Raw genomic sequence first — 16,673 nt, 5'->3', positions numbered from 1 at the left:
TCCAATACAAAATCAGGGGACTGTTGTTCAAGAATATGATAAGTGTGGTAAAATCTCAATGAAAGCATGGTGGAACATCATGTTGTTGGAAACTAAAACCTGCAAGAATCTAGGAACAACAAAGTTCTAAAGCATGTTGAGGTACGTGTGTTCTGTCACAGAGGGCTCTATGAAAAAAAAAATGAATCAATGACATCATTTTTGTGCAGTCCTAACCAGACATTGACTTTTGGTATATCTCTTTCATTTTTGATTAGTATGGGGGTTTTCATTACCCCATATTCGACAACTCTGTCTGTTAACTTTCCCACATATATGAAAGGTTGTCTAATCACTAAATAACAACATACCAAGATAACTAGGATTGTTTTCGACACAATGCATTACCTCTACAGCAAACTGATGTTGTAGGTGGCTATTATTTGGTTTAATAAGATGAAGGAGTAGTAACTTGTATGCTCCCAAATGGGGCTGCTCATGAACAATGTCGCGAACAGTGGAATGAGGAATTTGCAGTTTGTAACTAGTCCATCTAATTGACTTTCCTGAACTGGCAGTGAATGAATTGCATATATGATCCACAATCTTGTCACTAACTGAAACTTTTAGATGATTTCCAGTTTGTGAAACCAAGCTTCCAGTATCTCTTAAAGTTGAATCCCATTGACAAATAGACTTGTATGTAGGAAGTTAGATATTGCATTCAGATTTATACAAGGTCTGTTCAAAAAATACCCGAACTTTATTTTTTTAATCTTTATTATTTATTTTACAGATTATTGGTCCTTATCCCTTTCAAAGTACTCCCCTCCCTACTCACACATTTTTCCCAGTGGTGTTTCCATTTCGTGAAGCAGTCCTGGATAACTTCATTTGAAATGGCTTTTATGGTCTGTGACAAATTTGCTTTAATGTCATCATTAGTCTCAAATCGGTGTCCTTCATCACTGATTTAATTTCAGAAATAAGAAAAAATTGCAAGGAACCAGGTCAGGCAAGTAGGGAGGTTGAGGGAGGGCAGTCATTTGATTTTTGGCACAAAACCGAGTGTGCAGGCGCATTGTCATGGTGAAGAAATCATGAGTTGCATCACCATATCTCTGGTCTCTTTTTGCAGATTTCTTCACATAACCACTGTAAAACGCCTTGACAGTACGCAAGGTTCACTGTTTCACCTTGAGGCAAGAATTCAAAATGCACAATTCCATTAAAATCGATAAAACAGACAGCCATCACGTTGACATTGGATTGAGACTGACCTGCTTTCTTAGGGTGTGGAGATCCTTTACCAACCCATTGTGATGATTGAACTTTTGTCTCAATGTCGTAGCCATAAACCCCGCTTTCATCTCCCGTTATGATCCTTTGTATGAATGTTTCATCGTCATTGGCTTGTTCAAGAAGTTGCTGACAAACCTCCATTTGATGTTCTTTGTGCATATTCATGGCTCACAAATCATCTACTTTTTTAAGTTCAATATGAATATCAGTAAAAATAGTTAATTCTTGTGTAATAACATTTTTAAACAACATTTCAGTAAAAACAATGTTTCAACTCGGTCAAATTCTGCTACATTTTAAGTCTTCTAGTGTTATGATGAAGTTTTTCTTTTTAACATGTTTTTTAATTTTATTTTTGAATTTGGAATGTGCAATGAGGCAAACAAGTTTATAATTTCATTCAGTAAAATAAAACCCTGGTTACTATAACTCAACTGACTATACCGCATTCAGCATAAGAACCAATCAGTTGTAAAAAAAGTGGTATAATATGAAATATATAAATCATTATCTAATATTAACAAATAAAATTTTTTTTAATATTGAATACAATTATCAATCTTTCATAACTTTGTCATAACTAATCACAAGCTAACATATTTCAGATACATTCCATTTTCAAAACTCACTGTACTGACAGTTCTTCTCCATTGTAAGGCTTTATATAATGTTAGATTACATTTCTGTTCTTTGTTATCTGTCAGTTACACTATTTATAAATAGATGGAGTAAATGCAGTGTAACTGATAGATAACAAAGAACAGGAAGAAAGACTTGCCGGATAATACATATGATTTGAGTGGGGTAAGGGATATGACCTAATGTTATATAAAGCCTTACAAAGAAGTGCCAATACAGCAAGTTTTGAAAATGGAATATATCTGAAACATGTCAACATGTGATTTAATCATGATGAAGCTAAGAAAAGTAGATAATTGTACTCAACACAAAAATTAAAAAGATCTCAGCAGAAAATATATAAATTTTAATAATAATAATAATAAACACGCTGTAATAAAGTATAATGGTTTTATAAAGAATTATGAAATACTGTAACAAAACAAGTATAACGGACCAGGGCAATGGATTTCTTCCAATTACGATGAAAGAAAGAGAAAATAATAATGTAAAGAAGAATCCAGAAGGAACTAAAAGGGGATACTTTAATCAGACTAACAGGTCCGTTTAACAATTTGTTCTTTGCAATACACACAATGGCACCTCAAAATGCTGTTGTTTGATCAGAAGGGTTACTGAACTGGAATAAGAATTTATAAGAAAATATAAGGGCGCGAACGATGAAAATTATTACACTTCACAGTTAAGGGATGAGGCGGATACTGGTTTTGCAGGCCAGGGGATATAAATATTGCCAGGGACCAGCGGGAACAGTCAGTACTTCTGTCACGGCACAGTCATGATAACAAACAATGATAAGAATAGTTTTGCAAGTCTGAGTTCAACGTGGTGAACCAGACTTTTATTACTATTATTCATAATTATATGCAGAATTTACTTCAAATATCAGACAACTTATTTTCAAGCAGATAATTCTTTTAAATCAATATGACTTAGCAACTCTGATGATGAATAAACCTGAATCGGCACCAGATTTATAACCACCTCATATATAGTATCAATCGTAGAAAAGAGGTCTCTAAATCTTATACTCTATTAAAATGAACGTGTCAGTACAAAATTATGCACCATCAAAGTGAATGTTTGTGAAACTATACTTTGGCAAGGATCATTGTCCACTATTATTATATGACATTGTAATACAATTACCATGTTAGATGTAGCTCTCAACTCTGATGTCATTTTTTCTTAAATTCCTTATAGAAAAAGAGTATTTTTCAATCAGAGATTCATTCAGACATGAAAAAAAATTTGTCCACTATTCAAGAGTTATCCGCTTTAATATTTAATAAGTAAAGTTGCATAAAATTGTTATTCATCTTTAAATAAGGCAGTCAACAAAAAAAAATAAATAAAATAAGATGAACAACCCTTACATCTATATCTATAAAATAAATTATCCTCACTGACTGACTCACTCACTCATCAACGCACAGCCCATATAGCTAGACCCAGAAACTTTAATTTTGCATGTAGCTTTCTATAGGGTGCACCCACCCACTAAGAAAGGATGTTTCAAAACTCATTCCCTAGGGAAGTGAAAAGATATTACACCCCCCACAGACGGTATTATTAATTCTGTAATAGAAATTTCTCTGTAACAGAAATATGATACTTCACAAAATGGTTCACATCTGGGGTGATGGAGCTTACCAGTTCTAATCCACATCTTTTCTAATGCATGGAACAGATATGGAGGCTCAAAATGTTCAACCCTCTTCAACTGTTTAATACTATTATACTCTTTGAATAATGACTTTGACTAAAAAGAAAGTGAAGTAAATTTTCTTATTATTCAAAGTCTGCTAATAGAATGAGAGTATCTCGGTCCTCTGAAATAGCTGAAGTGCGATTCAGGGGAGCCCCCTGACTGGCTACTAGATATAATAAAATAATTCTTCTATAAATAGCAAATAAGATTATTTTTGAGTAAGTTAATAAATTTATGTATGAAAAAAATGGTATATTTCAAAGGTAATATCAATTCAGACTTTGCAGGAAAAGTGCTACATATATGATCCTTATAAGAAAATAACCAAATTGTGTCTGGCACATCCTGGACTAAGCATGATTATTTTTTGCACTGACAACACAGATGGTAGAGTGAGAACTGCAGCGGGAGGGAGAAAAGTTCTAAACATAAACTTTAAAGTAGTGGTTTAAAACAATTTAATTGTAGTATTATTTTAAAATCCATTAAAAGAAATTACACTTTTTATACTAAAATAAATTATTTTAATGCAGGCTTTAATTTAAGATCATTTTTCAGCCTAACTGCTTGAACTTATCAATCAATGGCCAATGAAAGAAAATAATTTTATGTTAATAAATAATTGTTGTTTAAAATTGTATAAGTCATTATAAGTATTAAACTACTTGTAGTTTAAATGAAATTTAAACTACCAAAACATATTAAATAGATACGTTAAACTTACCATATTAATTTCAAGAATCAATTTTTGCGGGATGCTGCCATCTTCACTCAGAATTTAATTCTATAATTACATTATAATAAATTGTTTTTATAATCTGAAAATTTTGGATTTGTTGTAAATGCTAGTGGGACATAAATTTTGAAGTTATTATGGACAAATACGCAAATTCTGCTGTCCAGTACTGGAATGATGTAATATTAAAAGTGTCACATTTTCCTTTGTTCTTGTCATTACTGACAACTGTTGGATTGTATTTTACTACATTTTTAATTAAATGATCATGATTATTAGACATGATCTGGTGGGTGGTTCATCAATCTATATTTTTGTTTTATTATTATATGCACAGTGATCAATATGTTAATGAATTATTTGAATTTTCCAAAAAAAAAAAAAATATATATATATATATATATACATATTTCATTTATTTATTATTTTTTATCACAATTGGTATTTAAGTCACTGAAATAAAGTAAACTACTCTGCTACTATTACAATCCATTGGTATAAAATGACGTAATGTTAGATGTCATATTTGAAAAGATTTTTAAATATATTTTCCCAATTTATACATGACTTTTAAATTAAATGTACTTATTTCTCCAAGCCAATCATTATTTTCAAATTTCATTTGTTCATTAATTATATTTTTGCTACTGTTTCTATTATATGTAGCGTTTTAAATATACGGGCTATAAATTTGCTATTACTGGTTTTTAAAATTGAAAACTTTCTATATCTGACAATATGTGTTTATTTTTTCTGACATATTCCTAATTATTCCCATCATATTAGGAAAAATAAACTCAATTCAAATATAGAGAAATGTCAACACTGGAAATTAATAACAAAAATCTATAGAATTATAATAACATTATATATAATAATTGTGCGAGTCAAAATTTATCCGAACATTCGTCTCATCTTTAGGTTTGTTACATTACTTTCTGCCTTCTGCACATGCATGTTCAAAGTTGATACTACTGCGGTCACATTATTAAAGTTTGGCCTTGATAATCTCTTTCTTGTTTCTGTTTAAGTGTAAGCACGTCCGCTCTGCTAGCAGCGTGCATCAAGGAGGAATAAAGAGTAGTAATTTTATTTCTTTAGTCAGAAGATGGGCCAGGGGCTGAAATCCATTGGAGGCTTAAAACATAATATAGTGACAGTGCTCTACCACATAGAAGTGTGTGAGTAGAACAAAAGTTTAAAAGTGGCCAGACTAGCGTGATTTATGAAGAAACAGCAGGAGGCCTATTAACCTCCACCAGTGACAGGAAAATTTAGCAAGCCTGACAAATGGTGCCAGCAACTTACTATTAACAATGTAGCGAAAAAATAAACAGTACAGGATACAATAATTTGTTGGCCAACAATATGAAACCAGCAATTCACACCAAATGCCAAGGCCTACTGTTAAATAAATGTTGTCGCATGACAATGCATGCCTGTTGAAACTATTACCGCTTAGATTAAGAGGTGCTGGAACTTCCTGGCTATAGCCCAGATCTCATCCCTTCTGATTATCACCTTTGGAGTACTCAAAGATGCTTTATGAGATCATCAATTCTCTATGGATAAAGAAGTGTGGGGTGTGGTGCTTAACTGGATGGACAACAGACTGAAAATCATCTTCTTTGAAAAAATTTGCAAGCTAGAGGACTGCAGGACTAAATGCATTGAAAAGGAAGGAGACTGTGGAAAAATTATGTTCAACTCCTACATTTGTATAACTAAACTGAAAAAACAACGCGTAGATAATTTTTTACCTTTACTCATGCATATATATATTTATTTTATTAGATCAACCAAAGCACATAATAAATAAAGTGTAGGATGACTTACCTTATTCCACTATATATACAAGAGCGCTTTTGCAATTTACTCGCGTCATCAGCTACATTACATATTAATCTCAAATTACATTACAAACTTCATAAAATATAATAAATTATCATGCATTTATTTATTTAATTTAAAATCTTTAATCTTTTTATTTTAAGAATTTAAACTTTTATTCAATTAGATTAAAATCAAAACAAAATCTTAAAAGAATTGATTTAAAAATATATATATATATATGATTGCAATATACAGAGGCACACGAAAAAAATAAAAATAAAAGTAGCAAGTAATGTTAATTAGTTGTTTTAATCAGTATTTTAGAAAAATATATAAGTAATATAAAATTTGATTTTAATAAATTAATTACATCAACTGAAGTTGAACTTGAAGTAACTTCTAAGTGTGGAGAGACATAAATATCCAAATCTCCAACAAGGTACTCAGAAACTCTAGAAAAAGAAAGAGATTATAAAAATTGTATTTTCATACTGTATAAGACTGAATGTCTTAAAAATATCTTTTTACATAATTTTAATCATTGAAGATTAATTTATAGATATTTATCATTAATTAATAACACAAACTGTTAACACTTCTAAATGTGTAAATTTGACACACCATTACTTTTTTATCACTAGATAGGGAATCTTGGAGAGCTGCATCAAACCAGTCAAATGACTGAAGACAAAAAAAAAATTACTTTTTTCATGGATTACACAAACAACAATCACACAACACACTTCAGATGTACCAAATGATAAAATTACATTTATGAATCATTTTTCTTGGAATTAAAATGAGTGCATACTGTAGTGAAAATATTTTCACCCACATCTTATTATTTTATTTCAGTTAAGCTACATGTTACATAAAACCAAAAATAGCATGTTTATAATCAATAAGTAACATAATTAATGTTACAGAACAAATCACTTTTCTGCACAAGTATATTCAAAATATTGAATTAGTTGGGAAAAAATTAATTTGGATGTCAATAATATAAAAAAACATTTTGCTGACAAGAAATTTGACCAGGATTAGTAAGTGAAAAAAAAAACTAATGTATTTATTAAGTACAGAGTTACTAAAAGTAGCTATCTTAATATCACCACAATAACAACCTTATACTGAATGCTGTAGCTAGCTGGTTGATGAAGTCATACATTTGTTGAGAATCTTCATTAGATGTATAACCTAAGAATAAAATTATATGTAATTAAATTAGAATAATTCATAAAATATGAATAATAATATATATATACTTTTTTTTTGTTAAAAATTTAAAATTTATTTGTTAAAATTTTTATAATCACACAATCCACTTTAGCAACAAGCACTTCTGACGTTACATAGGGATCAGCCCCAGAAGTTATTATTGGTGGTTTAATAAAATTAGGAGAATGTATATTTAGGATGTGATCATAGAAGAATTGAATTGTATTTGTTTACTTAGTATATCAGGCTTAAGTATTTTATATTAATATGCTAAGAAAATGTCCTTTAAAATTTATAATAGAATATCTACGTTATAACTGAAACTACATTTCTGAACTACTTTTATGATATCGTCAGGATATAGAACTTTTATGTCACTATGAAATGATTTCATTTGTATGTATCCATTGTACCTATGTTTGAAACTGCAGCAAAGAACAGCTGCAGCTAACTCCTAAAGGAACTTAAGCTCTGTAGATAAAAACTGAGTTTCTTTAAATGCACTCTTGGGTTTTTGAGACAAAAGTTAATGAACAAATGAAGTACCAATAATATGAGAATTGAAAGCTTATTTACTTCTTTATCCTGTATGATCAGGGAGTTTTCTCCAGAATACAAGTTGACCTTTATCTCAGTCAGATTGAAAAATCTAAGTTTCATCATTTGTTATGATAAATTTAGGGAAATTTAATTGCTCCTTAATTTTTTTAAAACATCACAAGTAAGTTCAGATATTGTTATCACACAGATTTGTCTTGTACTCAATTAATCGAAAATGTGGTCCAATGGTTGTTTCATTAATATTTACAATGTTACTAACAAAATCATAATGAGTCGTCAACCACTCATAATTATTTTTTTGATATTCTGAAACTTTTATCAGTAACTGGAAAATGAGATCTTTATTGTGTTAAAAAATGTTTGCATGGCAAACAATCATTGTATGACTTTCTTTAACAAAGAGAAACATTTAGGGAAAACATCAATATCACCAATAATCTAAATTTTTTTTAGATTAAACATTATTATTATTAATTTATTTATTCATTTAATATAATGCAATTTGATTTTAGTAATAAAATAAGTATATTTACAATAATCATTTTATTTTATAACTTATCCTAATGTAAAAATTATAGTATTATAGTCAACTTAATCAATTATTTAAGTATTATAATCAATTTTTTCCTATCATCATGGCAGAGTGGTGGCGTCTTGCCCTTTCATCTACAGGTACTGGGTTCGAATCCCAAAGACAGGCATGGCATTTTTACACGCTACAAAATTCATATCACCCATCAGTAACTATAAGTGGGCATAAGTTGATACTGTATAAATAAATAAATTTACTAGTAACAATTAAAATTTTTGCATGCTTTGCAAAAATAAGAACTGTATATACATAACCAAAATAAATTTAACTACAACCAATTAATTTTGTCTCGCCAAAGACTACAACTAAAAGATTAGATTAAGAATTAACATTTTTTATTAAAGACTTTTTATTTTGTGATTCTTAAAAATGTTTATCAAATTTTGAAAATTAATAAAATATTTAACAAGTATTTCGCTCCAATTACAGACATGTGTTTTTTTAAAGTCGTTATTAATCTTGGAATAGCAACATTATATATTGAGCTTTTCTGGTTATATAATTGTGTACAGCAAAGTAATTAAAACAAATTATATTTTTGAATATAAAAAAGCAGCCATGACCTTTCATAAAAGCTAATGATATTCAGTACACCAAAATCAGTAAACGGATAATTTTATAAGATAACTTGAAATAATAAACCACGGTAACAAACCCGTACAACATAATTTTAATATAGCATACACAAGAATCTTCAAATAAACAGGGCAATTTTAATCTACAGAAATATAGTCAAAACAAGAAAGAACTAGTCGCATGACATCAATTCTTTTTTAATTATATTAATCAGATGACTTGTGTGAATGACATATTATTATTACAGATATGTTAATTACTGTTAAAAGTATTTTCTCAAAAAGGGACATACAGAGAAAATTTAACTTTATTCAATTCAAATAAAAAAATAAATAAGTTATTTACCTTGAACATGTTTTACTAAATTGTGAGCTTTCATAAGCATTTCAGTGGACTGTAACCCAGGATACATTTCCAAAAGATGTTTTAATATATGCAGCACATCACTCAAACAATCATGAACTAAGCGCTGACTATCAATATTTTCTGAAATTAACAACATAAACAGTTCTGGGAAGTTATATGTGAACAGGGTATACTGAACTCTCATGTAATTATTAATTAAGAATAAGTCTCAATACCAAACAATAATATTTATTCCATGTTACTACAGTGGTATCATCCTATGTATCTCATGAAAAATGACAGCAGTGTATATATATATATTTTTTTTTCTAGTCAATCTTTCCAAGACCCATATCCCTCTGTACTAATATATATTGTATATATAATCGATAAAACAATTCACATAATAAAAAACAAATTAATATACAATCATGAAAACCTTTTGTTACTATAATTAGAAATATATGCCAACTAAACTACTTAAATTTGCTGACAGATATACTCAGGAAAATACCTTACCAATGGGTTTTTCTTTGTCGGCCACCATGTCCGAAATTTATTTACAGGATTCTGAAAATAAAATTATCTGTGGCAATATTCACATGATATCCTATTTTGGACTCAGTATGTCTATGATAATTTTGTTGTTTATAATCCTGTTATATACAATGAACATCTAATAATTTTGAATAAACTCAATTCATATTATAATGGTTTGAAATTTATCTTTGAAATCGACATAGACAGAACAATAAATTGCTTAGATGATAGTATCGAAATTAATAAAAAGAATCAATTTATAACGTCAGTATACAGGAAACCCACAACCAATAAAACATACATAGATATTCAAATCATCCTTGGTTACACAAAATTAATACATATACAAATGATTAATAGAGCGACTAATTACATACAATATAATAAAAATAAATTAAACAAAGAAATAGATATTTTAAAACAAATTGCTATACATAATGATTATAGTGACTCTTTAATTGATAATATATACAAAAAACAAATTTTAAAAATTAACAATACTACATCTCTAATACCAATAAATGATACACAGAAAATTGACAATGTATATTTAAATATTTATATATTGATAACATGGTTGAAAATATAACTAAGGTTTATGATAAAAGTAAATTTAAACCTGCATACAAAACAAATAACCCTTTAATAAAATATTTAAAAAACAGTAATCGTACTGATTTATATAATTTATACAATTTGTGTGGAATTTATAAAATAATATGTAATGACAGTGACAACATTTATATAAGTAAAACTAGTAGATCTTTTAAAACCAGATTTCTTGAACATATTAGATACTATAAAAATGGAAAATTGGGTTTATCTAATGTTGCTGACCACCTCATTAACAGTAAACATACTATTTCTGATATACAAACCAATTTGGAAATATTGGAAATTAAGAAATATAATATACATAACAATAATAAAAGTTTGGGCATTTTGGAGAAATGTTATATATATAAATATAAGAGGGAATTCAACTTGATCAACGTGCAAACAATATATGAAGATCACACACTCACAAGGGCTGCAGTAGATGGCAGCACTTATTCAGATGAAAATAATGATAGTGCATAAATCCAATTTAATTTAAATCATACAGTACTATGTTATAACATTCGCTGGCCAAGACACATAGAATATTTTATCCTATTTATTGATTTATTTTAATTTTATCCATTCTGACGTCATATTTTATATATGCAGTTTTTAATTTCCATAATTTAATTTTTATATATTTTTTTAAAAGAAGTTTTAAATAGTGATTTTTAATAATTTTATTTCTTTTATTTTTATATTTTATTTCTTAATATTCAATTTTAATTTGATAAAAAAAATTTCATGTATTATCAAAAAACTTTAATATATATTTTAACTGTCATAGAGTTTAATATGTAGTTTGATATAAACATTTAAAAAAATGAAAATTACAACTGAAGATGTGGATTACCACAAAGCGCTATTGTAAAGGTTATGAAAAAATAAAGTAAGTGTCACCTTATTTACTTTTTAATTTCTGTACTTAGGTGGATCAAGTTGGAAAGTATATGGAAATATATATACACCAATAGTTTTTAAGAAACAATTTTTTGCCTTTTTTCAAATTTGCTACATGAAAAAGGAAGGGTTACAAAGTAATATCCAAAAGGAAGCTGTCTTTTATTACGAGGCAAAAATTTCAACAAAGCTGGATGATTGTTTATTAAATACTATAAGCAAACGAGTGCAAGTAGACAACATGAAACACAAGTCGCTTCTGAAAATTACAGAGCTATTCTCAATATTAGCAAATATCTCATTTCAGGCCTACTATGGTGGTGAGGAATGAAGTGGTTCCCCGCTGACTTCACTGAATGACTACAATAATTCACTAGTTATGAGAAGAGATAACAGAACAGAAACCTAAATTGTAGTTTATGAAACACCAATAAACACATTTTAAAAATTTACATTGCATTGCCTCAGCAACAACTACAAAACTACAAAACTAAATCCATGAAACTATAATAACAGCTCAAAACAGAAACAGTAATAAAATACAAGTAAGATTAACAGACATTGCACTGAAACAATATTATTCACAGAACACAACAGCAGTTACTTTACCTTGAACACTTTCATCTCTGTTAAAAATATTTGTCAGCTTTTTTAATGCTTCCTTAAATTCATATACACTGTTAGCCAGAACTGTTATTTCTTCTTGATCCATTTTTGTAGAATTCTCTCAGATTCAACAAAAGTATCTAACAAAACAAATAAAAAAACACATTCTCTTCAAAACACAAATCCAAATTATAACTTTACAACAAAGAATACTGTTATATAAAACAAAAACCTTACCTTTTTAATTATTAAACTACACACTATCACTTTTCTACACAATTTAATAACATTAAAAAACACAAAGTATTTTTGCAGTTAAAAGCCTATTTTAGAACTGTTTTTACTCATAAGAAAACAAAAGATTAAAATACTTGTCCACATATTAATCTGAGGAATTGGATTTACGACTGACCCTTCATTACTTTAAAATGTACAATGAGTATACATTTCCCCAAATGAGTGAGAACAGTGCATATTACAATGCATAAAATATAATGTTCGGAATAGAAAAGAGGATATTTATTAATTTCTTTATACTATAGGTCCAATTTTATGGCTTTGATGCATGAATAGCATTAAAACCAAGTGACACTGTCATAGTTCCTTTCTCTAAGAATAATAATATTCATTTTACAGCCAGCCCTTTTGTATATTAGGGCTGAATGTCACCTGCATTTTGGTGGGCTAGACATGCTAATGTATAATAATACATTCAACTAAAGTGAAAACAAAACAACCTCTCTATACAATTTTTGCATAGGATCTTGTTATCATATAATATGTTGATCAGTTTGTTATGCAATCACAACTGCACTGCTATGGCACATAATGTAGGATATGTACATGAGTTCATGTATTTATATATGAAAATCAATACTAATTATTTTTAGACTTGTATATTCCTGAATGATTCATTCAAATATTCAGTGTAGCAAAGGAGTTCCCTGTATTATAATAAATATAAAATGGCAATAAAAAGACAGTTGAATACACTTCTTTCATGATTAAAAAATGTTACAACACCGTTGAAAATAAAGTAATCACGTGAAGAAAGAAAGTTGTCAAAAATTAATCAATCAATTTTTGATACAGCTGATAACATCTTACATTTTTCCTCTACTGATAGTCAAATCATAGACCAAAAAATATGACATAAACAATATTTAACATAAGAGTTACAGAAAATCCAAAAAAATATGACCTGAAATCACTTTTACAGCATATATTATAATCATTTTAGTCATATTTACACAGCAATCCCCTTGTTAATTTTAAACTGAAGGAAATTTATTAACTTATATTCTGAGGATCACACATTATTATATCTACATTATGAGGGATACTGGTAAATAAAAACAAAAGACTAATAAAAATGAAAGGAGTTTCCCCTTTCATTTTTTGGCCCTTTTCAGACCAGCCCTGCCCTTTGCTGAAAGATTCTATATAACATGTAGATCCTTTCAATGAACCAGGCCTAGGGCTCAACAATGGTGTTTCAATGTGCACTTAATTTTTTTTTGTTGATTCCAAATCCTATCAATTGAAAGATATATTCAGTCATAATAAGATTCAAGAAGCACAGTTAAAATTCACAAACTTATGAAGATCTTATGATAGGTGAAAATCAATGCAATATTGCAACATACATTTAGTAACAGTAAAGCATTTTAAAATATCATCATAAAAATTTGCTGCATCAATGTCCATAAAACATAAAAATTAGAAGGGGCCAATTGTTAACTTTCTACTTCAAGACACTATAAATGCTGACACTTATTGTAATTAAGAACATCATTATAAGGCATAAAAAAAACAATAAGGAAAGTTGAATGTGTTTGCCTGATGCCACTTAGACACTAGTCATTTCATGAAAATGTCAGAGATCTTGAAATGATAACACTTTTCATGACATAAGTATTCAAGGCACAGTAGTATCATAGTTAAAAGAACACAGTAATGTCGTGGAACAAAGAAACCTATTCTCAAGCTCACAAAAAGTATTGAGGTTCATACTAACAATACTGAAGAAAATAAAGATGTGTTCAAGAGGTAACTAAATACCAATGTGTATGTTTAAAAAACATTTTCTGGTCTTTGTAGCTTTACTTTCAGAATGATCTTTCAAAATTCCAATAGAGATATTGTGGTATTATATAAGAGTACAAATAAGAATGACTAAACAGATTCCCAGGAAATTCGGTGAAATGAACCAAAAAAATTGCCAAAAGAATAAGGTAATCTGATGGGCACAATATGCACATAATTGTCCAAACATGTTCTTGGTCTACATAGGGCCTACCTTTTGAACATCCATGTGAACTACTGCAGTAAATGTACAAACATTTACTGGATAAATATAAAACTATACATATATACTCGGCTGACATTAATTACTTCAAATAAGTAATAATATTTTCTAAATGAAAATAATTCATTCTGCACAGCAAAATATCGATAGAAAGAGAGGATTCAAGAAAAACACAAGTTCAGTACATTAAACTTACCAATTACGATCAGAAAAATCGTATACAAGTATTTTGCACTGCGAGTATACAAAGGACATTAATAAATACAATCATTTTTGATTAAAGAGAATTACGATAGAATATAGATAAACATCGGAAATCGATCAATGTTAAAACAAACCACACTGTTTCAGAATGGTAACAAGTGAGGTTAATCGTACATGGTTAAGACCAAAAAGACAAACTGAGTTTATTTTTCCAAATATAACTCGCTTTAACCTGATCGTTGAAGCTGAATTGCAAAACAGACCACTATCAATCTTCTCCATTCTGATTTGATATCGATAGTATCGAATTCCTTTAAATATTTAGTGCTGCAATCGATCTCCATATTCCCGTGAATCATTTAGTTGGGGTAACCAAAATTTTAGTTTTTTCTTCCACCGCAAATTTTTTTTAATTATCTTCAATACCTATAACAATAAAACGTACAATAGGCAGACCCTAGTCACCCGGGTAACTAACACTAAATTAACCTGCAGTCGCCAGTGCAAGATGTGAGAAAAAGTAAGCTAGCCAAGTAAAATTGATAAATATGGTTGTAGAAACTGCCAAGAAAGATAATTCTCTATCAGGTCCCTTAACCTACTCAAATAGCACTTCAGTCAAGACCGAATCAACTTAGACTATGGAGATGTGATCAACTCATGACCCTGATGCAAAAGCGTTCTTGCAAGCAGGAACAGAAACACGCAGAAAATGCCCACAGTTCATCAACTAACTCGTGCCAAAGAAGCAATTTGGCAATCGCAATAGACTTAAACCAAAAGCCTCTTGCATCGAGGAATGAGCAAATCGTCACACATGTGAAGAAACCATAAAAACTGCATGACCTGGTAGATTGCCCTACTAATAAAGGGCACTGTAAAAAGCAATCCTGAGACTCACAACAACAGTTCACTTAGCATTACATACAGACATCAAGCATCAATGAGAATTCCTAATTTTCCATGGAATTGAAGTACAATTCTACCACTCGCAAATAACAGCCACAGTCCTTACTGTTGACCGAATATCTGCACTCTTTGCGCAACCATTTACAATTGACGCAGGATGGAGCCTCGGCTTTCTACAGACAATCCTTACGCTTGTGACTCTCCTCGCCACAATGCACCTTTCTAGTTGCAATATATTCCTCTGTTCCATTAAATTTCTCCTTTAAAACAGTTTTTTTGCTAATTTCCACTTTCTATTAATTTCATTTCTTATTAGTTTGATGTACCCTAATGTTTGGGAGCAACAGAGTGTTCTCCCAAGTTGCGTAGAGGAGAATGGCATCAGTATAATGGGTAGCTGTGAATTAGGGGTATCCCAAATAAGAAGTCCTGGACAAGCAGCAGCAGGACCTGAGGTGTGGTGAGGGTACTGCTAAGGGTAGTCTGATACACGATGCCAGCTAGATAGGTTGAGTGAAATCTGGCTCTGTTTTGTAGGACGATAGTAATTGTATATTTGACATTACTTTAGAAGTTTTTGTTTTAGGGTTTATCTTTGTTAGGGTGTATTTAGTTTTTGGTTAATGTTTTTAGGGTTTTTCTGATTTTTTTACTTATTTAAAGTTTTAGTATTTTGATTTGTAAGTAGCCTACGGGTTATTTAGGCTATCCATTGCGTGGTGGTTTATATTTTATAGACCATCGCCTTTGCAAGTGAAACTGTCTGTCTTTGGTCTCCTGTTTATTTTTTATTTATTTATTTTTTTTGAGGTTTTTGGGGCATCGACTACTTTGGTCATTAGCCCCATCCCACTTCAAAAAATAAAAAAACGGGTTCGATGATTCACAATTTTATGAATCAAAAATGTTCAAAAAATTACGTTCTTCTATAACTTCGAATCCAGAATATTACTTTCTAGGCTTTCCTTTCGGCCACCCTTTCTTGCACCGTTTCTCAATTCTTCTGATGGCCTCAACCTCTGATGACAGCGTATCTGAGGCCTCAGACATGGCATCGTCTTCCTCTCTTTCCGATGCCAGTGACGTTCTGCGGCTGACGTCAGCAGACAAAAAC

At 29.8% G+C, this 16,673-nt stretch overlaps 1 protein-coding gene across 3 annotated transcripts in view; it reads right to left on the bottom strand.

The window, feature by feature from the left end:
• The window catches only part of LOC142323150 (rho GTPase-activating protein 45-like), a 41,916-nt gene extending 26,748 nt beyond the window's left edge, over positions 1-15,168 (bottom strand). The window contains exons 1-5 of one of the 3 annotated variants that reach the window (XM_075362421.1): positions 14,643-15,130; positions 12,142-12,278; positions 9,493-9,633; positions 7,325-7,397; positions 6,571-6,652 (exon numbers count right to left, since the gene is read on the bottom strand). In XM_075362421.1, coding sequence (XP_075218536.1) covers positions 6,571-6,652; positions 7,325-7,397; positions 9,493-9,633; positions 12,142-12,244 — 399 coding nt within the window. In that variant the 5' untranslated portion in view covers positions 12,245-12,278; positions 14,643-15,130. Of the gene's footprint in view, positions 1-6,570; positions 6,653-7,324; positions 7,398-9,492; positions 9,634-12,141; positions 12,279-14,642 lie in introns of all 3 variants that reach the window. The other 2 variants (XM_075362419.1, XM_075362420.1) reach the window with 2 other exon arrangements.
• Positions 15,169-16,673: the final 1,505 nt, after the last annotated feature.

Source organism: Lycorma delicatula, chromosome 4 (genome assembly GCF_047948215.1).
Source record: "Lycorma delicatula isolate Av1 chromosome 4, ASM4794821v1, whole genome shotgun sequence".
In the NCBI taxonomy this organism is placed as follows: domain Eukaryota; kingdom Metazoa; phylum Arthropoda; class Insecta; order Hemiptera; family Fulgoridae; genus Lycorma; species Lycorma delicatula.
The sequence above is the reverse complement of the archived record's forward strand: the minus strand, read 5'-3'. Positions and strand labels throughout refer to the sequence as shown.